The sequence below is a fragment of the Gobius niger genome (assembly GCF_951799975.1).
Source record: "Gobius niger genome assembly, chromosome: 15".
Taxonomy (NCBI): domain Eukaryota; kingdom Metazoa; phylum Chordata; class Actinopteri; order Gobiiformes; family Gobiidae; genus Gobius; species Gobius niger.
This window is the reverse complement of record NC_136866.1, coordinates 4,575,253-4,600,149: the sequence shown is the minus strand read 5'-3', so window position 1 is coordinate 4,600,149 and position 24,897 is coordinate 4,575,253. Positions and strand designations below refer to the sequence as shown.

At 48.2% G+C, this 24,897-nt stretch overlaps 3 protein-coding genes across 3 annotated transcripts; all 3 read right to left on the bottom strand.

The window, feature by feature from the left end:
- Window positions 1-1,289: 1,289 nt before the first annotated feature.
- LOC306975039 (trace amine-associated receptor 1-like) lies at window positions 1,290-2,126 on the bottom strand (the record flags this gene model as incomplete). The annotated part of the gene is made up of 1 exon (XM_079572459.1): window positions 1,290-2,126. One exon carries the CDS (start codon window positions 2,124-2,126, stop codon window positions 1,290-1,292), a length of 837 nt encoding a protein of 278 aa, XP_079428585.1.
- A 9,004-nt stretch (window positions 2,127-11,130) lies between these two features.
- Window positions 11,131-11,967, bottom strand: LOC306975038 (trace amine-associated receptor 1-like; the record flags this gene model as incomplete). The annotated part of the gene is made up of 1 exon (XM_079572458.1): window positions 11,131-11,967. One exon carries the CDS (start codon window positions 11,965-11,967, stop codon window positions 11,131-11,133), a length of 837 nt encoding a protein of 278 aa, XP_079428584.1.
- A 7,179-nt stretch (window positions 11,968-19,146) lies between these two features.
- LOC306975121 (trace amine-associated receptor 1-like) lies at window positions 19,147-20,297 on the bottom strand (the record flags this gene model as incomplete). The annotated part of the gene is made up of 2 exons (XM_079572541.1): window positions 19,147-20,000; window positions 20,264-20,297. 2 exons carry the CDS (start codon window positions 20,295-20,297, stop codon window positions 19,147-19,149), a joined length of 888 nt encoding a protein of 295 aa, XP_079428667.1.
- Between the last annotated feature and the right edge of the window lie 4,600 nt (window positions 20,298-24,897).

Genomic DNA, 24,897 nt, shown 5'->3' with positions numbered 1-24,897 from the left:
GATTGCTATAAGCAAATATGCATTACTGGAATAATGTCATAAAGAAAGAACACAAATTATAAAATGGGAACAAACAAATACAAATCAGATTTTTCAAACCAATACATTGTATTTATGGCTGTACTGACTGAATGTGTCACTTGTTGGAGGCGCTTTGGTGCGTTGCTTGTGGGCGGTTGCGTTGTCAACCTGCTGCATTGGATCGTTGTGCTGTTTGTTGTCATCAGGTTGTGGTACATTGCCCTTATACTGGCTCCAATAACATTAATGAAATTATGATATTTCTAAGTTTACTTCCTCTCACTCCTTCTGGAGTTTTTGTACAGTAATATGTGTATATATGGAAGCATGTGGAAATATCATCCGTTTCTACTCATTGTTTCCTGATAAGTCGGTGTTAGACGGGCATCATAGGAAAACAAACCAATAAGTGCCATCTTTTCCACTGTAAACTCGCGGTCACGTGACATGCTCTCATTTGACTGACTTTCAATGTGTCGGCAAATTGAGAGGTAAATTTTCAGGTCTGAAACAACGCGCTTTAAAAAAAAATGCTGTAAAAAATGCTTTGCATTAATGCGTTAATAACAAGATATTTTGGGCAGCACAACAGGGAATATTTTCTTACTACAAACTGTTTTTGATGAATGGATCTGATAACCAAAAGTATGGGGCTCATTATGTTTTGATGACTGATATTGATAGTGATACAAGTCCACATATTGTTACAGCAGTCTCCAAAACAAAGCACCCGACCACTGCTACTGTCCTTGTATTGTGTCGATCCGTCTAGACCTAGAGGACTAAAACGTTCATGCCTGTGGATGGTCAGAAAGGTCCCAACGTAAATGATGGAAAAAAATAATCATGTTCAATTCAAGAAATGTGACAAAGAACAGAAGACACGGAAACTCCAAGACCCAAATCCACACGGGACAGCCACATGTTTTGGGAACATAACTATTAAATATAGCTTTGCATTGGTATAGATACCCTGAAATATCTTTCCAGACGTATAATTCTGAAAGCAGACCTGAACCAGCTGTAAAAGTAAGCATATATGTAGGGGTTGAGCATTGACTTTGACCATTCAAACTATTTAAAAGTCCCTACATCTGTTACTGGTATTTATAAGGCCAGAGTGTGTGTCACCTTTTCCTCTGATCTCACTCTTTAAGCATATTGTAATCATTATTAGGATAGCAGGAATGTAAAAGAGAAAGACAGGAGCAACAGAGACAGGGTTTGAACCATTGTATTAAGATGCTTGTGATGACATTATATAACTTTTAAAGCAGTTTTACATTTGTCATATTTCTCAAGAAAATCTTTCCAGACAGTATTATTCTGAAGGCAGACCTGAACCAGCTGTAAAAGAAGCCGTAGATGAACGGGTTGAGCATTGAGTTTGACCATGCAAACCATTTAAAAGCCTCAAATACAGAATCTGAAACTGTGTATTCAATGAAAGGCAAACAGGTCATAGAGATCAGGAAAGGAGCCCAGCAGAGGAGAAACACCCCCACCACGATTGCCAGAGTGCGAGTCGCCTTTTTCTCCTTCCCACTCACTGTCGCACCTGATGTGAAGCTCTGGATGCTACGAGCTTGTCCTCGAGCCACAAGAAGAATCTTTGTGTAAATTGGAAACATTATGATAACAGGGATGTAAAAGCCAGTTACTGCACCAACCACATTTAAACTTGAATTTCGAAAGATGACACATTTTTTTTCTGATTTCATTTGTGTCTTTCCCCCAATGGTGATAATGATTCCACATAATGCTGCAACAGTCCATGAGACAAGGATCATAATTGTAATAACATGATGAGTAATCTTGGTTCTGTAGCTCAGAGGCTGACACACTGCAAAGTATCTATCAATGGATATGAAGCACAGGTTCAGTATTGAACTTATAGACAGCATTATGTCAAAGGTGGCTCGCACATTACAAAGAATTCCTTGAAGATCCCAGCAGGGATTTGCCAATAAGACTGTGCTAAAAGGCAACGCAACAACACCAACCAGCAGGTCAGCCACAGCCAGAGAGAGGACCAGGTAGTTTGTCGGGGTTTGAAGCTGTCGGAAGTAAATAACAGAAGAGATGACAAGCAGGTTACCACACATTGTCAAGACTGAAATTGTCCCAAGTACAAAAGACAACAGATGAATCCTGAAGGATCGTGAAGTGTTCTCAGAATGACTGCATAAAGTTGTAACATTGAGGAAAGAGTTTGCTTCCATCTAAGAGCAGGTTACAAAGAGCAGGTGTTGGCCAAGTGTCTGGTGACCAGTGCTGCTCAGGCTTAAATACAGATATTTTCAGGGGAGGGGCTGTGGGCCGGCCAGCCAGCAATTTTTACTTTTACAGAATGTAATTTCCCTTTGGGGAGTGAATACATTATTCATCATAATGTCAATACATTATTCATATGAATAAATAATTTGTTCAGATTCAGATTCATTTATTGGCCATTTGCAGTTTGAAAAACCACATTGGAAAAAAAATGCGCAAAGAGCTCAAAGTGCGATATGTAAAACACGTAAAAAGACACAATATAAAAAACAGAACAAACAAACAATGCCACATTAAAAGCCTAAGGGCAAAATATTGTACAATAAAAGTCCACACAGATAAATATAACAGAAGTGCTTGTTTAAAGTGCCTTGTTTAAAGTGATCACAGCTTGAGGAAAGAAACTGTGAATATGTTGATCAGTAGAACATCTGATGGATCATGATGGAGTACATCTATGTCTATCTTTCTATGAAACTCTGGAGCGAGAAGCACAGGCGCTTCCTCACAGCTAATGGAGAAATAGGTTTTGTTCTTCATAGTAGCTCCATTATCAACGCTGTTACTGACGTCACAGCCTTGTTGGGACATTGTGGCCGTTCACCAACCATCCACTACTCCATTGATTTGACCATCCAGGGCTACACGGCCTCATCAGTGAACAAGACTGTTTGAAAATGAGTCTTCATGTATTTCTGAGCCCGTTGCAGCCGTTTCTGTTCATGAACATTCAATTAACAGTTTAGGGGAGGCCCGGATAGAAGGTTTATGCACAACTGCAGCCTCTGGAGGGTCCTACACCTTGATGATCGGGAGACTCCAGAGGCACCAGCAGCTTCAAATACCTGTATACTGCTTTGTAGCATCTGTTCTCTTAATCTGATGTGTTTGTCTGGCAGAAACCGTCCATATTGTGCCTTTATCTGCACAAACCGGAGTGTGCTCTGAATCATCCACAAATCTCTTATCAGTACGATGATTACACTTAATCTTTCATGAAATATCGAAGGTTTTCATACCTAGACCAAGGCATTCAATTATTTCACGCTTTTCATCAGCAGAGAGACCCTTTTTCTTTCCCATATTGCTTGAAAATGATGATCTGCATAATAAAGTGGAACACCCTTTTTCAGTAGTTTTTCCCTTAACTGGGCTTAACCTGAAAACTAATCATCCCAGGTCTCTGAGATTAATGTCAGTGATTCATAGAGCCCCAAGACACGACACCATCCATGAGTTTCATTATTATTGTTTTTTTTTTTTACCTTTTTGACAGAAAAATCCAATTTGCATAATAATTTGGAACGCAGTGTACATGTGCACATTACCACACAGAAAAAGTGCATAAAATGGCATTGCGCTTTGTGATATTGCAGCCAGATCACAAATGCAAAAAAATATTCAACCCTTTTGTGAATTCACATGAACAGTTCACGTGGGCTTTGTGGAGCTGGAAAAAGTTTTTGACCGCGTGTTCTTGCGGGTGCTTGGTTCACTGTCGGCCGTAAGTCAGAGCTAATCACGGTGCACGCTGGGCTCCATAGTGGCTGCTCTTCATCACCGATTTTGGTCTTCACTCTTGTGGTTACCATTCGCTTTAGTCGTAGGTGCCAGTAAACATCGACGTGTTTGTGTAAGCAGTCACACTTTCATACAGGCACATTTGGCAAGGACACAGTATGTAAATAACATAAGACTTGAACCACCAACCTCCAGGTATGGCGAGGGTGAGCGACTGTGCAACATATATTAAAAGATACCCACTAAACAGGATGGGACATTTTTTATTACATTTGCAGTAAGAAATGATTACATTTGTTTGATTGATGTTAAAAGTAAGCCATTGAAAGTATATAAAAAGTTTGTGCTTACAGATTCAATTGCTACACAATATACTGCATACATTGTAATTATCATGGAAAATACCACGAAAGTACTATATGATGTATATTTCATGTAGTCCGGGCCAAAATTGTGATTCATAAGAATATTGTTCAATGTAGCTTTGCATTGGTGTAGCTACCCTGAAATATCTTCCCTGACAATATCATCCTGAACGCACACCTGAACCAGCTGTAAAGTAAGCGTATATGAAGGGGTTGAGCATCGAGTTGGACCATCCAAACCATTTAATAACCTCTATTGCTGTTAGTGGAACTTTGAAATCATTCAAAGGCAAAAACGTGACACACGTGCAAAACGGAGACCAGCAGGTGAAGAACACCCCCATCACGATCGCCAGGGTGCGCGTGGCTTTTTTCTCTGACCTGCTCACCGTGGCCCCCGCTTGTGTAACGTGGATGCTGCGCGCCTGTTTCTGAGCGACGCTGAAGATCTTTAAATAAATTGACATCAATATTAAAGCGGGAATGAAAAAGAGGAAGACGGTGGCGACAGACACGAAGTTGGAACCGTGGAAAAAAGCACATCGGGTGTCCCGCTTTCGTCCACCAAGCGTCATCACTGCCGCGCATGTGAATGAAGCTGCCCACGCGATCAAAATCATGGCTGCAGAAACTTTTGTGCTGATTTTTGTTTTATAGCTCAGCGGCTGACACACTGCATGATATCTGTCGATGGAGATGAAGCACAGGTTCAATACGGAGCAAGAGCACAAAGCAATATCAAACAATCCCCTCAAAAAACAAAGATCTTGCTGATGCCAACATGGGTTTGCAAATAGAACCGTGCTGAAAGGAACGAGCACAGTCCCGACGAGCAGGTCGGCCACAGCCAGAGACAGGACCAGGTAGTTTGTGGGGGTTTGGAGTTGTCGGAAGTCGATTATGGAGAATATGACCAGCAGGTTACCACACATTGTTATTACTGCAATTGTCCCAAAAATAAAACACAAAATCTGAGTCTTAGAGTCTGCAGGTGTGTTTTCCAAATTGTCACAAAATGTAGTCTGGTTTGTGAGCCCTTCCATGCAGACAAGAAAAAAGTTTCAAGAGCATTGTTATGAAATATTAACAAAAGAAATCCCTGTTTCAAAAGTTTAGGACCGGCCTCTCTGCACCTGTAGAGATGTGTGAGTCGCGCAACTCCACAACTGCACGGCTCACTGTGCACTGGGCTTTATCAGAAAACTTCCTGGTGCTGGACGACTCTGATTGGACAAAGTGATCACACACGTTACTCCTTTGCATTTAGTTTAGAGTGTGTTTTCTTATTGGTTAGTTACTTATTACAAACACCACTGTATTTTTGTTTATTTTATTTAAAGACATTTAATTGAGCAGAATTATGAATTAAACCCCGATAAAATTTGAAGAGGTGATTATATATGTTTTACCATAACATCATGTTGTTTATTGTGACACAGTTCTCTCATGATTTGGGGTGAAAAGTCCTCAAAATGACTTTCCTTAAAGGTCATGTAAACCCAGCTGAATACGTTTTCCAGCATCAGAGGGACATATAATATAATCATCCATCCATCCATCCATTTTCTTCCGCTTTATCCGGGGCGGGGTCGCGGGGGCAGCAGTCTCAGCAGAGATGCCCAAACTTCCCGATCCACACACACCTCCTCCAGCTGTTCTGGGGGGACCCCGAGGCGACACCAGGCCAGCTCGGAGACATAGTCCCACCACCGTGTCCTGGGCCTTCCACGAGGCCTTGTCCCACTAGGACATGCCTGGAACACCTCCGGCGGGAGGCGACCAGGAGGCATCCGAAACAGATTCCCGAGCCACCTCAGCTGCTCCTTTCGACGTGAAGGAGCAGCGACTCTACTCCGAGCTCCTCCCGGTTAACTGAGCTCCTCACCCGATCTCGAAGGGTGCGCCCAGCCACCCTGCGAAGGAAACTCATTTCGGCCGCTTGTATCCGCGATCTTGTCCTTTCGGTCATGACCCAAATCTCATGACCATAGGTGAGGGTGGGAACGTAGATCGATCGGTAAATCGAGAGCTTTGCCCTCCGACTCAGCTCCCTCTTCACCACGACAGACCGATACAGCGACCGCATCACTGCTGACGCTGCACCGATCCGTCTGTCGATCTCACGCTCCATCCGCCCCTCACTCGTGAACAAGACCCAGAGATACTTGAACTCCTCCACTTGAGGTAAGGACTCCCCACCGACCTGTAGAGGGGAAACCACCTTTTTCCGGTGGAGAACCATGGCCTCAGATTTGGAGGTGCTGATCCTCATCCCGGCCGCTACACACTTGGCTTGGCCAGGTAGGACTCCTTCTTCAGCTTGACGGCATCCCTTACTTCCGGGCGCCACCACCGGGTTTGGGGATTGCCGCCGCGACAGGCACCAGAGACCTTACGGCCACAACTACGAGCAGCCGCATCGACAATGGAGGAGGAGAACAGAGTCCACTCGGACTCCATGTCCCCAGCCTCCCCCGGAATCTGGGTGAAGCTCTTCCGGAGGTGGGAGTTGAAGACCCCACCGACAGAGGGATCCACCAGACGTTCCCAGCAGACCCTCACAACACGCTTGGGCCTGCCAGGTCTGACCGGCTTCCTCCCCTGCCAGCGGATCCAGCTCACCACCAGGTGGTGATCGGTTGACAGCTCAGCCCCTCTCTTCACCCGAGTGTCCGAGACACGCAGCCGGAGGTCAGACGACACAACTACAAAGTCGATCATCGACCTCCTGCCTAGGGTGTCCTGGTGCCACGTGCACTTATGGACACCCTTGTGCTCGAACATGGTGTTCGTTATGGACAAACCGTGACTAGCACAGAAGTCCAATAACAGAACACCACTCGGGTTCAGATCGGGGAGGCCGTTCTTCCCAATCACTCCCTCCCAGGTCTCACTGTCGTTACCCACATGGGCGTTGAAGTCCCCCAGCAGAACAATGGAGTCCCCAGTCGGAGCACTATCTAGTACCCCTCCCAGGGACTCCAAGAAGGCCGGGTACTCTGCACCGATGTTGGGCCCGTAGGCCGAAACAACGGTGAGAGACCTGTCCCCGACCCGAAGGCGTAGGGACGCGACCCTCTCGTCCACCGGGGTGAACTCCAACACGTGACGGCTGAGCTGGGGGGATATGAGCAAACCCACCCCAGCCCGCCGCCTCTCCCCGCGGGCAACTCCAGAAAAGAGTCCAGCCTCTCTCCAGGAGTTGGGATCCGGAACCCAAGCTGTGTGTGGAGGTGAGCCCGACTAGATCTAGTCGGTATCTCTCAACCTCCCGCACAAGCTCAGGCTCCTCCCCCCCAGCGAAGTGACGTTCCAAGTCCTGAACGCCAGAAGCTGAGCACACGGACCAGGTCGTCGAGGCACCCGGCCTCGACTGCCACCCAGTCCTCTCCGCACCCGACCCCTACGGATCCCTCTGCGGGTGGTGGGTCCACAGGAGGGCGGGCCCATGTCGTCCCTTCGGGCTGGGCCCGGCCGGGCCCCGTGGGCAGAGACCCGGCCACCAGACGCTCGCGTTCGGGCCCCAACCCCAGGGGTATAATCAATCAATAATATAATCAATCACACACTAATCCCTATATTTGGTGTGTAGGCAGGTATATATTTATAATTAGAGAATGACAAAGTCACACTGTACTTGTCAATGATTGCATTCGTTTCAATTTGATTGGGGACAGAAGCTGGATATTTTGGAGTATTTATCACAGGGAATGAGTGCTGTCTATCAATTAAAGTATTTAATTACGATTAATCTCATGAATGTCATTGTTAAAGAGACTAGATGCAAGTTGGTCATTTTATGCCCACTACTGCCACCTCAGGTCTTACGTGTAACTGCAGTCTCTGGGCCAGATCTTGTGGCGGCGCACGGGGCAGCGCAGGCTCTTGGCGAATTATTTTCCGAGTGGCTGCGCTATATGTGCCATTCGCCTCCGCCACCTGTGAGGGGGCGTCACAAGAGGAGGTGACTGCACTGATGGAAACACGGCTGACATTCACTTCCTTGTTTACATTGCGCTGTCTTGCGTTCTTTCTTAAGCCTTAGGCTCTCACAGGTCAAACTAAAAACTTTATGTACCCCATCGTGAGCTAAACGATGTTCACGTCTCGAGAGAAAAAGAGCTACAGCGTCCGCTGTGGCGCGGATCAGCCCGCGCTTGGCGTCAACGCGAAGCAAAAACAAAAGCACATGTTCACCCCCCACTCCCACACAACCACTCTCCTGGACGCGGAGTCGATCTGGTTGGAGGAAAATGTGTGTGTCTCAACCCACTTAAATGCGCCAAGTCTGGAGTGGCAAGATCACAAAGTGCGCTCCTACTGAGCGCAAAATGTCACGCTATCGTCTCCGTTTTGATGCACAAGATCGGGCCCTCTATATTAAAGGAACAGGCCACCGTTTTTCCATACTGAGATATGATCTTACCTGAGCTTCGGCGAGTTGATATGTACCTGTCTGGTCTTAGTATGTAAAAATGGTGGCCTGTTTCTTTAAGCTCGTACATGACGGCACTTCGGACCCGAAGTAACAACTTTTTGAGTGACAGTGCAGGATTTTAGAGGCAGTTGTGGTGAATCGGTCTGAGCTCATTCTACACATTAGGACATGGCTGGAGCATGTAGGGGGATGAAAATAATTAATTTTAACATTTTTAAACTCCGTAGAGTCCCTTTAAGTCACAATTTATCGCAAATTAATCGTACATTTTTATCTATTCTAAATGTCCCGTGAATTAGGATACCTCAAATATACAGCAAACTTCAGGTGCAGGAAGGTCGGGTTAGAAAGTTCCCTTTTTCCACTTACATTGTTGTCTTACAGCATAAAGTAATTCTTATCCATAAATGCCTCTCAAAGTAGGTGATGTTTTGTTGAATGTCCAGTTTTATGGGGTGAATGTATCATTGGCATGTTTTGTTTTCACAAGTTTAGATGGAGCCTAAGCTCTTCTGCTCCAAATGCGGCACAACAGCAGTGGCCAAGCACATGTGTGCTGGGTCCTGGGTATGGTGGGACGGTGGCGTGCCGGTGATGCAGTGAGGTTGTTGTGCGGGGGACACTGTATCTTTCTACTTTATTGACATGTTGCCACGTGAAAGAAAAAAATTGTGATTTACGTATTGCACCCAAAATTGATTGATTGCTATAAGCAAATATGCATTACTGGAATAATGTCATAAAGAAAGAACACAAATTATAAAATGGGAAAAACAAATACAAATCAGATTTTTCAAACCAATAAATTGTATTTGTGGCTGTACTGACTGAATGTGTCACTTGTTGGAGGGGCTTTGGCGGCTTTGGTGCGTTGCTTGTGGGCGGTTGCGTTGTCGACCTGCTGCATTGGCTGGGATCGTTGTGCTGTTTGTTGTCATCAGGTTGTGGTACATTGCTCTACTACTGGCTCCAATAACATTACTGAAATTATGATATTTCTAAGTTTACTTCCTCTCACTCCTTCTGGAGTTTTTGTACAGTTTTATGTGTATATATGGAAGCATGTGGAAATATCATCCGTTTCTACTCATTGTTTCCTGATAAGTCGGTGTTAGACGGGCATCATAGGAAAACAAACCAATAAGTGCCATCTTTTCCACTGTAAACTCGCGGTCACGTGACATGCTCTCATTTGACTGACAGCAGTTGCAGAGCGGCTCATGCGGCGTCTTTTCAATGTGTCGGCAAATTGAGAGGTAAATTTTCAGGTCAGAAACAACGCGCTTTAAAAAAAAAAATGCTGTTAAAATTGATTTGCATTCATGCGTTAATAACAAGATATTTTGGGCAGCACAACAGGGAATATTTTCTTACTACAAACTGTTTTTGATGAATGGATCTGATAACCAAAAGTGTGGGGGTCATTATGTTTTGAGTAAGGGATAATGTAGCCCCTTCAGGTTCGCCCTGTCGGTGCTTATTTTCCCGATAATGACCAGCGTTCTATACATTATCCCGCTCATTATACGGCCATTTGCCAACTGAAAACACACAACATAAACTTCGTACACTTTTATGAAGGTCGAAAGGTTTATTTAATGACTTCCGCGACAAATAGTTCCCAAAAGTTTGCGCGTTGCTCGGCACAGTAGCTAGCCTAGCTACTTAGTTGAAGGCGCAGTTGGAGGAATGGTGGTGAATCTCTGGGTATGTTGAAAGTCAGACACGCTAACTTCACGAGCAATTCCCCCGACTTCTCTCTCAGTGACAGGGACAGATAGTGTCGCTACTACGTATCAGAAAATAATGACCGGTAGAACGTTGGGAAATCCCATTCAAATCAACGGAGCTTCTACTTACGTTGTGAAGAGCCGTATAATAATGACTGATTTTGATAGTGATACAACAAGTCCACACATTGTTACAGCAGTCTCCAAAACAAAGCACCCGACCACTGCTACTGTCCTTTTATTGTGTGGAGACAGACTTGTCAAAGTCTAACTCGATCCGTCTAGACCTAGAGGACTAAAGCGTTCATGCTTGTGGATGGTAAGAAAGGTCCCAACGTAAATTATGGAAAAAAATAATCATGTTCAATTCAAGAAATGTGACAAAGAACAGAAGACACGGAAACTCCAAGACCCAAATCCACACAGGACAGCCACATGTTTTGGGAACATAACTATTAAATATAGCTTTGCATTGGTATAGATACCCTGAAATATCTTTCCAGACGTATAATTCTGGAAGCAGACCTGAACCAGCTGTAAAAGTAAGCATATATGTAGGGGTTGAGCATTGACTTTGACCATTCAAACTATTTAAAAGTCCCTACATCTGTTACTGGTATTTATAAGGCCAGAGTGTGTGTCACCTTTTCCTCTGATCTCACTCTTTAAGCACATTGTAATCATTATTAGGATAGCAGGAATGTAAAAGAGAAAGACAGGAGCAACAGATACAAAGTTTGAACCATTGTATTAAGATGCTTGTGATGACATTATATAACTTTTAAAGCAGTTTTACATTTGTCATATTTCTCAAGAAAATCCTTCCAGACAGTATTATTCTGAAAGCAGACCTGAACCAGCTGTAAAAGAAGCCATAGATGAACGGGTTGAGCATTGAGTTTGACCATCCAAACCATTTAAAAGCCTCAAATACAGAATCTGAAACTGTGTATTCAATGAAAGGCAAACAGGTCATAGAGATCATGAAAGGAGCCCAGCAGAGGAGAAACACCCCCACCACGATTGCCAGAGTGCGAGTCGCCTTTTTCTCCTTCCCACTCACTGTCGCACCTGATGTGAAGCTCTGGAGGCTACGAGCTTGTCCTCGTGCCACAAGAAGAATCTTTGTGTAAATTGGAAACATTATAATAACAGGGATGTAAAAGCCATTGATCAAACCAATAAAATTTAAATTTGAAATTCTAAAAAAAGCACATCTCTTTTCAGACTTCCCATCTCTCTTTCCCCCAATGGTGATAGTGATTCCACATAATGCTGGAACAGTCCATGAGACAAGGATCATAATTGTAATAACATGATGAGTAATCTTGGTTCTGTATCTCAGAGGCTGACACACTGCAAAGTATCTATCAACAGATATGAAGCACAGGTTCAGTATTGAACTCATAGACAGTATTATGTCAAAGGTGGCTCGCATATTACAAAGAATTCCTTGAAGATCCCAGCAGGGATTTGCCAATAAGACTGTGCTAAAAGGCAACACAACAACCCCAACCAGCAGGTCAGCCACAGCCAGAGAGAGGACCAGGTAGTTTGTCGGGGTTTGAAGCTGTCGGAAGTAAATAACAGAAGAGATGACAAGCAGGTTACCACACATTGTTAAGACTGAAATTGTCCCAAACACAAAAGACAACAGATGAATCGTGAAGGATCGTGAAGTGTTCTCAGAATGACTGCATACAGTTGTAACATTGAGGAAAGAGTTTGCTTCCATCTAAGAGCAGGTTACAAAGAGCAGGTGTTGGCCAAGTGTTTAGTGACCAGTGCTGCTCAGGCTTAAATACACAAGACTGCAGCTTGTCAGGGGAGGGGCAAGGCAGGGATTACTGTGCAACAGGTGATGGGAAAATCATTCATCAATATACTGTATTATCACAATTATTATAAAAACAACTCTTGCATCAAAGAACAAGGACCGTGACGCCGCCCGGCATGGCGCAGCCGGGGCCCCACCCTGGAGCCAGGCCTGGGGTTGGGGCTCGAACTCGAGCGCCTGGTGGCCGGGCCTTTGCCCACGGGGCCCGGCCGGGTACAGCCCGAAGAGACGGCGTGGGCCCGCCCTCCTGTGGACTCACCACCCGCAGAGGGATCCGTAGGGGTCGGGTGCGAAGAGGACTGGGTGGCAGTCGAGGCCGGGTGCCTCGACGACCTGGTCCACATGCGCAGCTTCTGGCGTTCGGGACATGGAACGTCACCTCGCTGGGGGGGAAGGAGCCTGAGCTTGTGCGGGAGGTTGAGAGATACCGGCTAGATATAGTCGGGCTCACCTCCACGCACAGCTTGGGTTCCGGATCCCAACTCCTGGAGAGAGGCTGGACTCTCCATTTTTCTGGAGTTGCCCGCGGGGAGAGGCGGCGGGCTGGGGTGGGTTTGCTCATATCCCCCCAGCTCAGCCGTCACGCGTTGGAGTTCACCCCGGTGGACGAGAGGGTCGCGTCCCTACGCCTTCGGGTCGGGGACAGGTCTCTCACCGTTGTCTCGGCCTACGGGCCCAACATCGGTGCAGAGTACCCGGCCTTCTTGGAGTCCCTGGGAGGGGTACTAGATAGTGCTCCGACTGGGGACTCCACTGTTCTGCTGGGGGACTTCAACGCCCACGTGGGTAACGACAGTGAGACCTGGGAGGGAGTGATTGGGAGGAACGGCCTCCCCGATCTGAACCCGAGTGGTGTTCTGTTATTGGACTTCTGTGCTAGTCACGGTTTGTCCATAACGAACACCATGTTCGAGCACAAGGGTGTCCATAAGTGCACGTGGCACCAGGACACCCTAGGCAGGAGGTCGATGATCGACTTTGTAGTTGTGTCGTCTGACCTCCGGCCGCGTGTCTCGGACACTCGGGTGAAGAGAGGGGCTGAGCTTTCAACTGATCACCACCTGGTGGTGAGCTGGATCCGCTGGCAGGGGAGGAAGCCGGTCAGACCTGGCAGGCCCAAGCGTGTTGTGAGGGTCTGCTGGGAACGTCTGGCGGATCCCTCTGTCAGTGGGGTCTTCAACTCCCACCTCCGGAAGAGCTTCACCCAGATTCCGGGGGAGGCGGGGGACATGGAGTCTGAGTGGACCATGTTCTCCTCCTCCATTGTCGATGCGGCTGCTCGTAGTTGTGGCCGCAAGGTCTCTGGTGCCTGTCGCGGCGGCAATCCCCGAACCCGGTGGTGGCGCCCGGAAGTAAGGGAAGCCGTCAAGCTGAAGAAGGAGTCCTACCTGGCCTTGTTGGCTTGTGGGACTCCTGAGGCAGCTGAGAGGTACCGGCAGGCCAAGCGTGCTGCAGCTCGGGCGGTCGCAGAGGCAAAAACTCGTGTCTGGGAGGAGTTCGGAGAAGCCATGGAGGAAGACTATCGGTCGGCCTCGAAGAGATTCTGGCAAACCATCCGGCGCCTCAGGAGGGGGAAGCAGTGCTTCACCAACACTGTTTACAGTGCGGGTGGGGGGCTGCTGACCTCGACTGGGGATGTCGTCGGGCGGTGGAAGGAGTACTTCGAGGACCTCCTCAATCCCGTCGTCACGTCTTCCAATGAGGAAGCAGAGGCTGGGGGCTCGGAGGTGGGCTCGCCCATCACCGGGGCTGAAGTCACCGAGGTGGTGAGAAAGCTCCTTGGTGGCAAGGCTCCAGGGGTGGATGAGATTCGCCCTGAGTACCTTAAGTCTCTGGATGTTGTAGGACTGTCTTGGCTGACACGTCTCTGCAACATCGCGTGGCGGTCGGGGACAGTGCCTCTGGATTGGCAGACCGGGGTGGTGGTCCCTCTCTTTAAGAAGGGGGATCGGAGGGTGTGTTCCAATTACAGAGGAATCACCCTCCTTAGCCTCCCCGGTAAGGTCTACTCCAGGGTGCTGGAGAGGAGGATCCGGCCGATAGTTGAACCTCGGATCCAGGAGGAACAATGCGGTTTTCGTCCTGGTCGTGGCACACTGGACCAACTCTATACCCTCCGTCGGGTGCTTGAGGGTTCGTGGGAGTTCGCCCAACCAGTCCACATGTGTTTTGTGGACCTGGAGAAGGCGTTCGACCGTGTCCCTCGTGGTGCCCTGTGGGGGGTGCTCCGGGAGTATGGGGTCCGGGGCCCTCTGTTAAGGGCTGTCCGTTCCCTGTATGACCGCAGCAGGAGCTTGTTTCGCATTGCCGGCAGTAAGTCAGACCTGTTCCCGGTGCGTGTTGGTCTCCGCCAGGGCTGCCCTTTGTCACCGGTTCTTTTCATTACTTTTATGGACAGAATTTCTAGGCGCAGCCAGGGGCCGGAGGGTGTCCGGTTTGGGAGCCTCAGAGTCTCATCTCTGCTGTTTGCGGATGATGTTGTTCTGATGGCTTCAACGAACCAGGACCTCCAGCACGCTCTGGGGCGGTTTGCAGCCGAGTGTGTAGCGGCCGGGATGAGAATCAGCACCTCCAAATCCGAGGCCATGGTTCTCCACCGGAAAAAGGTGGCTTCCCCTCTACAGGTCGGTGGGGAGTCCTTGCCTCAAGTGGAGGAGTTCAAGTATCTCGGGATCTTGTTCACGAGTGAGGGACGGATGGAGCGTGAGATCGACAGACGGATCGGTGCGGCGTCAGCAGTGATGCGGTCGCTGTATCGGTCTGTCGTGGTGAAGAGGGAGCTGAGTCGGAGGGCAAAGCTCTCGATTTACCGATCGATCTACGTTCCCACCCTCACCTATGGTCATGAGATTTGGGTAATGACCGAAAGGACAAGATCGCGAATACAAGCGGCCGAAATGAGTTTCCTTCGCAGGGTGGCTGGGCGCACCCTCCGAGATCGGGTGAGGAGCTCAGCTACCCGGGAGGAGCTCGGAGTAGAGTCGCTGCTCCTTCACGTCGAAAGGAGCCAGCTGAGGTGGCTCGGGCATCTGTTCCGGATGCCTCCTGGTCGCCTCGCGCGGGAGGTGTTCCAGGCATGTCCTAGTGGGACAAGGCCTCGTGGAAGACCCAGGACACGGTGGTGGGACTATGTCTCCGAGCTGGCCTGGTGTCGCCTCGGGGTCCCCCCAGAACAGCTGGAGGAGGTGTGTGTGGATCGGGAAGTTTGGGCATCTCTGCTGAGACTGCTGCCCCCGCGACCCGGCCCCGGATAAAGCGGAAGAAAATGGATGGATGGATGGACTCTTGCATCATTTGTATTGCTGTAATGACATGTTGTCATTAGATTACGGTACTGTAGCTCTAACATGTGATAAGGTTAAACCCCACCACTCCGAGGTGTAACCTAACCCGAACCCCTAACCCTGACCCTTTAGGATAGTGGAGTTTACAAACTAACCCTAACCTTGCCTTAGCTCGAACCTTAAAGGACTAGGCCACCGTTTTTACATACTGAGACATGTTCTTACCTTAGCTTTGACGAGTTCTTTAGGACCTGTCTGATCTTCACCCGTGCCTTCAGTCACGTAAACACAGCGCAGACGGCGTTAGCATTTAGCCTCTCCCTCTCTCCTCTATAGCTCCAAAACAGGTCAAGATAGAAGCTACCAAGCTCTTCCACGTTTTCCCTATTTACACTACAAAGTATAATTGCACAAAATTAAACAATGTGGATTTTCTAAGCGGATAAAAGGGGAACTATATTGTAAGGCGTAATAATACCAGGAGTAGTTCGAAATCCGTGCAGTAATCTTCACTTTACTGCGCAGTAATCTTCCCTTTGCTGTGCAGATGCCAAACTACTCCTGGTATTATTACGATAAGATAAGATAAGATAAGATAAACCTTTATTGATCTCACAAAGGAGAAATTCACTTGTTACACTCGGCGTTACTTCACAGTCTTATTGTACAGTCTGACAGCAGTGGGGATGAAGGCTTTGCGGTAGCGCTCCGTCCTGCACAGTCTTCCACTGAGAGAGCTGCTCAGCTCTTCTACAGTCCCGTGCAGTGGGTGGGAGGTGTTGTCCATGATGGAGGTGAGCTTGGCTAACACCCTCCTGTCCCTCACTTCCTCCACAGAGTCCAGGGGGCAGCCCAGGACGGAGCTGGCCCTCCTGACCAGCTTGTTCAGTCTGTTCTTGTCCCGCTCTGTGCTGCCCGGGGCCCAGCACACGGCAGCGTAGTGGAGAGCAGAGGCGACCACAGAGTCATAAAAAGTCCTGAGCAGAGGCCTGCTCACTCCGAAGGACCTCAGTCTCCTCAGAAGGTGGAGGCGACTTTGGCCCTTCTTGTACAGGGAGTTGGTGTTGTGGGACCAGTCCAGTTTATTGTTGAGGTGAACACCCAGGTACTTGAAACTGTCCACCTCCTCAATGTCCTCCCCCTGGATGTTCAGCGGTGTGTGCGGTAGTGGCTTCCTTGTGAAGTCGATCACCATCTCCTTCGTCTTACTGATGTTCAAGCATAGGTGGTTGCGCTCACACCAGTCCACAAAGTCTATGATGACTGACCGGTTCTCCAGGTCGTTCCCCTTAGACACACAGCCCACGATGGCGGAGTCGTCGGAGAACTTCTGGAGATGACAACTGTCCGTGTTGTATGTGAAGTTCGATGTGTAGATGGTGAAGAGAAACGGTGAGAGGACAGTGCCCTGAGGGGCCTCGGTGCTGCAGACGACCACCTCAGACTCACAGCTGCGCAGCCGCACATACTGTGGTCGGTCCGTGAGGTCGTCGATGGTCCATGCGGTGAGATGTTCATCCACTCCCGCGTCCTCCAGGTTCCCCCGCAGCAGCGCCGGCCTGATGGTGTTGAAGGCACTGGAGAAGTCAAAGAACATGACCCTCACAGCGTTCCCGGCGTGCTCCAGGTGCGTGAGCGCCCGCTCCGACAGGTAGATGACAGCGTCCTCCACTCCGATGTTGGGTCTGTAGGCAAACTGCAGCGGGTCAAGGGTGGGGCTCACCACAGAGCGGAGGTGGGTGAGGATGAGCGTTGCTCCATCGTCTTCATCAGGTGGGAGGTCAGGGAGACTGGTCTGTAGTGGGCCGGTTCCCTGGTGTGCGCTGTTTTAGGAACCGGGATCAGACAGGAGGTCTTCCACAGGACGGGGACCTTCTCCAGTCTGAGGCTCAGGCATTACACCTTACAATATAGTTCCCCTTTTATCCGCTTAGAAAATCCACATTGTTTAATTTTGTGTAATTATACTTTGTAGTGGAACACTTCACGTAACCATATTTAAATAGGGAAAACATGGAAGAGCTTGGTAGCTTCTATCTTGACCTGTTTTGGAGCTATAGTGGAGAGGGGGAGAGGCTAAATGCTAACGCCGTCTGCGCTGTGTTTACGTGACTGAAGGCACGGGGGAAGACCAGACAGGTCCTAAAGAACTCGTCAAAGCTAAGGTAAGAACATATCTCAGTATGTAAAAACGGTGGCCTATTCCTTTAAGGATAGTACAGTTCACAAACTAACCCTAACCTTGCCTTAGCTCGAACCTTAAGGATAGTAGAGTTTACAAACGGAACAGGCTCTGCTCAAAACTATTGTCGGAATAGAGGTATCAAAAAGTGTCGGATTGGCGGGATGTCACAATGGAGGGTTGTCGGAATGACTTACAAACCCGGGGTGTGAAATACGTGCATATAATTAGAAATGAGTTTGGGCCAAAACTAAAAATATCAAAGTTTGAGCAGGAAAAAGGTACCCCAGCTTTAAAGTGATCGTCTGGAAGTGTAAATGTATTCACATTTTATAAAATGTGCAAAATCTACCACCTGGTCTTGTATTTTGATGTAAAGTAAGTGATAATATGTATTGAGGGGAGGGGGAGAAGCCTGATCGATCACTTTTGAAAATTCTGTTGCTCCTCTCCTCATTCTGCATACTAGGGCTTCCTGGTTAAAGAGGGGAGGACATTGTTTACCTCTTAAATTTCACTATATCTCTCCTCACTTTGCAAACTTACCAACATCACTTTAAATTAAGCAATCAAAAAGCCAGTCCTAGAGTGCTTTGTATCTTTGATTCCATATAGTTTGTACATGTGTGAATGTGTGGTGTGCATGCGCTATGTCTGACAGTCAGGTCAAACCCACAAAATCTTGCATAGGAAAGGCCATTGGTGTAGTTACTGCCCTATTGTCAGATACATTTATCAAAAAGTATACTGTATACAGATTATAAATGACAAAAGCAGTTTGTTGTTTGTCTGCCATGATAGTCCCAGCACACTGTACCAAATCCCTAAGCTGCACCAGCACAGCAGCGCTTCCTCTCAGGCACTGAGCAACAACAAACAATCATTCTTGGACAAATTACAAGAAAGTCTGAAGATTAACAGAAATGATGCAATACTTTAGATAAATAAACTTTAAACTTTAATTGAATAATGTAATATACCTAGCCATCTGAACCAATATTTTCAGCAGCTGCTACTTCCTGAACAATAAGAAGGCAACAAAGGAGTTAGGACAAACGTGTATAGCCTTTGACTCCTACTCCTTTTTTTTTAGCTTCTATAACTGAATAATGTGAATGTGAATGCTATAAAACGTTAAGAATGTAAAAAAAAACAATTAAAAAAAAAACAGTCGAAAAGCTTAGCCTAAAATATCAAAAGAAACAAGTTAAAGTTAAGTTAAGTCTAGAAATGTAGTGAGGCCTTCAATGTGCTCTCCTCCGAGTAAATGCAGTCATCTCTTCAGCCTTGTAATGTGTGAATAGAACCTTTTACAATTAAACTGTGTGTTGTTATGCAGGCCGAGAGAGTCAAATAAAGACACACATATTGCTAAATAGTGCACAAAGTCAATTTTATGAAAATGTAGTGTGAAAAATTAAAAAACAAAGTCCTCAACATTAATAGCATAAACAATTGCCTGTATGTATTTGATGCTATATATAAACTAAACCATTACATCAGCTTGGTGTTTGCAAAGTTGCCGGTGAATATTTTCCCAGATACTATAATTTTACAGGCAGATCTGAACCAGCTGTAGAAGAAGCCGTAAATGAAAGGGTTGAGCATTGAGTTGGCCAGTGCGAGCCAGTTGAGAGCTTCGATCAGAGAGGACGGTGGAGTTTCACTCGCTAAAGGCAGAAAAACGATGCACAGAAAGAAAGGCATCATACATAAGAGGAACACTCCCATCACTATGGCCAGGGTTTTAGTGGCCTTATTCTCCATCTTACTGACTGTACCAGAAATAGAAATCTGTATGCTGTTTCTCTGTGTCTGAGCGACAAAGAAGATTTTTATGTAAATACAGAGCATTATAAATGCAGGCATAAAAAAAGCAAAAATGGCCCCAGCCACTGTACTCAAAACGTCAACAAGACACATCTCTTCACATGTTCCCTGACTGTGTCCACTTAAAATGATGCCAATACCGATCATCGCAGCAACAGTCCAAGTCACAAAGATCATGACTCCAGCCACACGCACAGTTACTGTCGTCCTATAAGTGAGAGGATGACATATAGCGTGATATCTGTCAATGGAAATACAACACAAATTAAGTACGGAAGAAGTACTTAGAGTCATATCAAACCAGTCCCGGATTTTACAAAACACATTTTCCTGGTAGAGACAGGAGGTTACAGTATGAGACATATTGATAGGAAACACTACAACTCCCACCAGCAGGTCGGCCACAGCCAGAGACAGGATCAGGTAGTTTGTGGGAATGTGCAGCTGCTTGAAATAAACAATGGAGATTATGACAAGAAGGTTTCCACAAACTGTTGTGAGACCCAATAAAGAAAGAACTATATAAATTAAAACACATAATATTGAAGCGTTCTCTGAAAAAGTATAAGTTGCATTATGAAATTCAAAGCAGGGATGGATGTCGGAGTTCATATCTTAAACATGTTAGAGATAATCTTTATGACAGACATGACAGTCTGACCATAAGATCCTTAGCCGAGTGTGTTGTTATAGCCCGGCTCACAGTGACGGAAAACGTCTCATCCAATCAAATTCTCTGTGTTAACTAATTGGTCTCAAGTCACTGCAGCGTCAAACTCACTGGTTAACTTTTCTGAATCCAGCCTGGCCTTCATTGTTATAGACATTTTCTTTAATAGTGCATTAACCAACTTTTTATGGGGGGAAAAAAGTTGAATTTGTTGTGGTCAGCGTGGCGCCTTTACTTTCCATCACAGTGGTCTTTAGGAAGCTCCTGGATCAATTGTTCACTGCGGACTGACCCTCTCACCAGAAAACCTACAAAACAATTGATCCTGGAGCGTTATAGAGTCCACCGTGATGGAAAGTAAAGTGCTGACCACTCATACAGCCTCTGGGTCACTACAAGGTTAGCACAAATATAAACTTTTACATATTTTACACCTGCATAATGTAGTGAATTGCAACCCTAGAATATGGCCCTGCATGTTTGTTAGACACTAGAGACGGAGACCAGTTACTACATGGCCATGGAGCTGTGTGTGGGGAAAGACCTGATGGACAGCAGTTAGCAGAAGTGTCTGGGGGAGAGGGAAGTCCGGTGCTACACCAGACAGATCTTCTCAGAGGTGGAGCATCTGCATAAACATGACATTTATGTCACAGCTGAGAACTGTGAAATTTAATCCCTTAACCCCCGGGCAAGCTGTTCCTGTTTAACTCCTTAACCCCCACCCAATCCGATTCCCGTCTAACCCCTTCACCCCTATGGACTGTTGTGGTGCAGAAAGAGCGTTGTCTTTAATGTTAGACGTGCTGCTTTGGATTAATGCAGAATGAATGGCATCTGTAGTGCATCGATAGTGTGTAGGTCTGATAAATGCGACCTGGCCGTTCAGACTGAAGTTGCACTGCAAAAGATCAGATACGTATCGAATTTGGACCACATATCCAAGTGGCTTTGGTGTTGGGGCCCGAACACGAGCGTCTGGTGGACGGGCCTCTGCCCATGGGGCCCGGCCGGGCACAGCCCGAAGGGATGACATGGGCCCGCCCTCCTGTGGACCCACCACCCACAGAGGGATCCGTAGGGGTCGGGTGCGGAGAGTACTGGGTGGCAGTCGAAGGCAGGTGCCTCGACGACCTGGTCCGCATGCGCAGCTTCTGGCGTTCGGGACATGGAACGTCATTTCGCTGGGGGGGAAGGAGCCTGAGCTTGTGCGGGCGGTTGAGAGATACCGGCTAGATATTGTCGGGCTCACCTCCACGCACAGCTTGGGTTCTGGATCCCAACTCCTGGAGAAAGGCTGGACTCCCCATTTTTCTGGAGTTGCCCGCGGGGAGAGGAGGCAGGCTGGGGTGGGTTTGCTCGTAGCCCCCCAGCTCAGCCGTCACATGTTGGAGTTCACCCTGGTGGACGAGAGGGTCGCGTCCCTACGCCTTCGGGTTGGGGACAGGTCTCTCACCATTGTCTCGGCCTATGGACCCAACATCGGTGCAGAGTACCCGGCCTTCTTGGAGTCCCTGGGAGGGGCGCTAGATGGTGCTCCGACTGGGGACTCCATTGTTCTACTGGGGGACTTCAACGCCCACGTGGGTAACTACAGTGAGACCTGGATGGGAGTGATTGGGAAGAACGGCCTCCCCGATCTGAACCCGAGTGGTGTTCTGTTGTTTGACTTCTGTGCTAGTCATGGTTTGTCCATAACGAACACCATGTTCAAGCACAAGGGTGTCCACAAGTGCATGTGGCACCAGGACACCCTAGGCAGAAGGTCGATGATCGACTTTGTAGTTGTGTCGTCTGATCTCCGGCCGCGTGTCTCGGACACTCGGGTGAAGAGAGGGGCTGAGCTGTCAACCGATCACCACCTGGTGGTGAGCTGGATCCGCTGGCAGGGGAGGAAGCCGGTCAGACTTGGCAGACCCAAGCGTGTCGTAAGGGTCTGCTGGGAACGTCTGGCGGATCCCTCTGTCAGTGGGGTCTTCAACTCCCACCTCCGGAAGAACTCCACCCAGATTCCGAGGGAGGCCGGGGACATGGAGTCCGAGTGGACCATGTTCTCCTCCTCCATTGTCGATGCGGCTGCTCGTAGTTGTGGCCGTAAGGTCTCTGGTGCCTGTTGCGGCGGCAATCCCCGAACCCGGTGGTGGCGCCCGGAAGTAAGGGATGCCGTCAAGCTGAAGAAGGAATCCTACCTGGCCTTGTTGGCTTGTGGGACTCCGGAGGCAGCTGAGAGGTACCGGCAGGCCAAGCGTGCTGCAGCTCGTGCGGTCGCGGAGGCTAAAACTCGGGTCTGGGAGGAGTTCGGAGAAGCCATGGAGGAGGACTATCGGTCGGCCTCGAGGAGATTCTGGCAAACCATCCAGCGCCTCAGGAGGGGGAAGCAGTGCTTCACCAACACTGTTTACAGTGCGGGTGGGGGGCTGCTGACCTCGACTGGGGATGTTGTCGGGCGGTGGAAGGAGTACTTCGAGGACCTCCTCAATCCCACTGTCACATCTTCCGATGAGGAAGCAGAGGCTGGGGACTCGGAGGTGGGCTCGTCCATCACCCAAGCTGAAGTCACCGAGGTGGTGAGAAAGCTCCTTGGTGACAAGGCTCCGGGGGTGGATGAGATTCGCCCTGAGTACCTTAAGTCTCTGGATGTTGTAGGACTCTCTTGACTGACACGTCTCTGCAGCATCGCGTGGCGGTCGGCGACAGTACCCCTGGATTGGCAGACCGGGGTGGTGGTCCCTCTCTTTAAGAAGGGGGATCGGAGGGTGTGCTCCAATTACAGAGGGATCACCCTCCTTAGCCTCCCCGGAAAGGTCGTGGCACACTGGACCAGCTTAATACCCTTCATCGGGTGCTCGAGGGTTCGTGGGAGTTCAACCAACCAGTCTACATGTGTTTTGTGGATCTGGAGAAAGCGTTCGACAGTGTCCCTCGTGGTGCCCTGTGGGGGGTGCTCCGGGAGTATGGGGTCCGGGGCCCTCTGCTAAGGGCTGTCCGTTCCCTGTATGACCTTCAGCACGCTCTGGGGTGGTTTGCAGCCGAGTGTGTAGCGGCCGGGATGAGGATCAGCACCTCCAAATCTGAGGCCATGGTTCTCCACCGGTAAAAGGTGGTTTCCCCTCTAAAGGTCGGTGGGGAGTACTTACCTCATGTGGAGGAGTTCAAGTATCTCGGGGTCTTGTTCTCAGTGAGGGACGGATGGAGCGTGAGATCGACAGATGGATCGGTGCGGCGTCAGCAGTGATGCGGTCGCTGTATCGGTCTGTTGTGGTGAAGAGGGAGCTGAGCCGGGGCAAAGCTCTCGATTTACTGATCGATCTACGTTCCCGCCCTCACCTATGATCATGAGATTTGGGTAATGAGCGAAAGGACAGGATCGCGAATACAAGCGGCCGAAATGAGTTTCCTTCGCAGGGTGGCTGGGCGCACCCTTCGAGATCGGGTGAGGAGCTCAGTTACCCGGGAGGAGCTCGGACTAGATTTGCTGCTCCTTCACGTCGAAAGGAGCCAGCTGAGGTGGCTCGGGCATCTGTTCCGGATGCCTCCTGGTCGCCTCTCGCGGGAGGTGTTCCAGGCATGTCCTAGTGGGACAAGGCCTCGTGGAAGGACTATGTCTCCGAGCTGGCCTGGTGTCACCTCGGGGTCAGAACAGCTGGAGGAGGTGTGTGTGGATCGGGAAGTCTGGGCATCTCTGCTGAGACTGCTGCCCCCGCGACCCGGCCCCGGATAAAGCGGAAGAAAATGGATGGATGGATCCAAGTGGCCTGGGTCGCATTTGAAAAGATTGGATCTGTGTCGTTCAGACTGTCACGAACGGATTAGATACAGGTCGCATAGGGGCAAAATCTGAATTTGGTCGTTTCAGCCTAGAGTCTGAAGGTATTTTATTTATGGTTTATTTGGTAGGGACAGTGCAAGTTAATGAACAAGCCACACCGGATGGTAGCCTTAGGCTAATTTCCATCCATCGTCCCCCATGCGCACTCTCAAACACACTCCCATACATCCTGGTCTATTGTACATGTTTTTAGTGGTAGGGGAAACCAGAGTACCTGGAGGAAACCTACGCAGACACGGGGAGAACATGAAAACTCCACACAGAAAGGCCCCGTCATTGGTGGGAATCACTTCAAACTGTGAAGCACAAGCACTAACCGCTGTGCTACCGTGCCGCCCCTGCACTACAGATGCCGTAACCTTACTACAAAAGCATATATTGGCATACAGTAGGCTATAGAAAAGAATGCTTTGGAGGGGGGAAAAAGGTCTAAACAATTTTCCTCTTTAAACTTCAACCCAAAATATTTATAAAAATACATAATGTTTGGCTGTGTCATTGGATTTTTTTCCCCCACTATTTGACTTCACTGAGCCAACACCTATTCATGATTCAGATTGTATTCATTGGGGGGAGATGCATGCTTTTACGGAAATGTAGTCTTCACCTTGCCCTTTCCTGACTCTGAGGACTCTATTAAACCCTATTAAACATAGTTTACATCTGCATAATGTAGTGAATGGCAGCACAAGATACAAAATACATGCTGCCCCGTGAATCAGCGCTATAGATGCCGCTATACAAATAGATTTCCCCTGTAATTACATTGATATATGTCACTGTGCAAATATGTTGCAAAATATAACAAACGTAGCCTTGATTCCCTTGATTTTATTTTGGGTAGAAGATCTAGCAAAAGCATCTGTCGGATACCCATGGTTAATCTGTGCATTCATTTTACACATCCCTTATCACA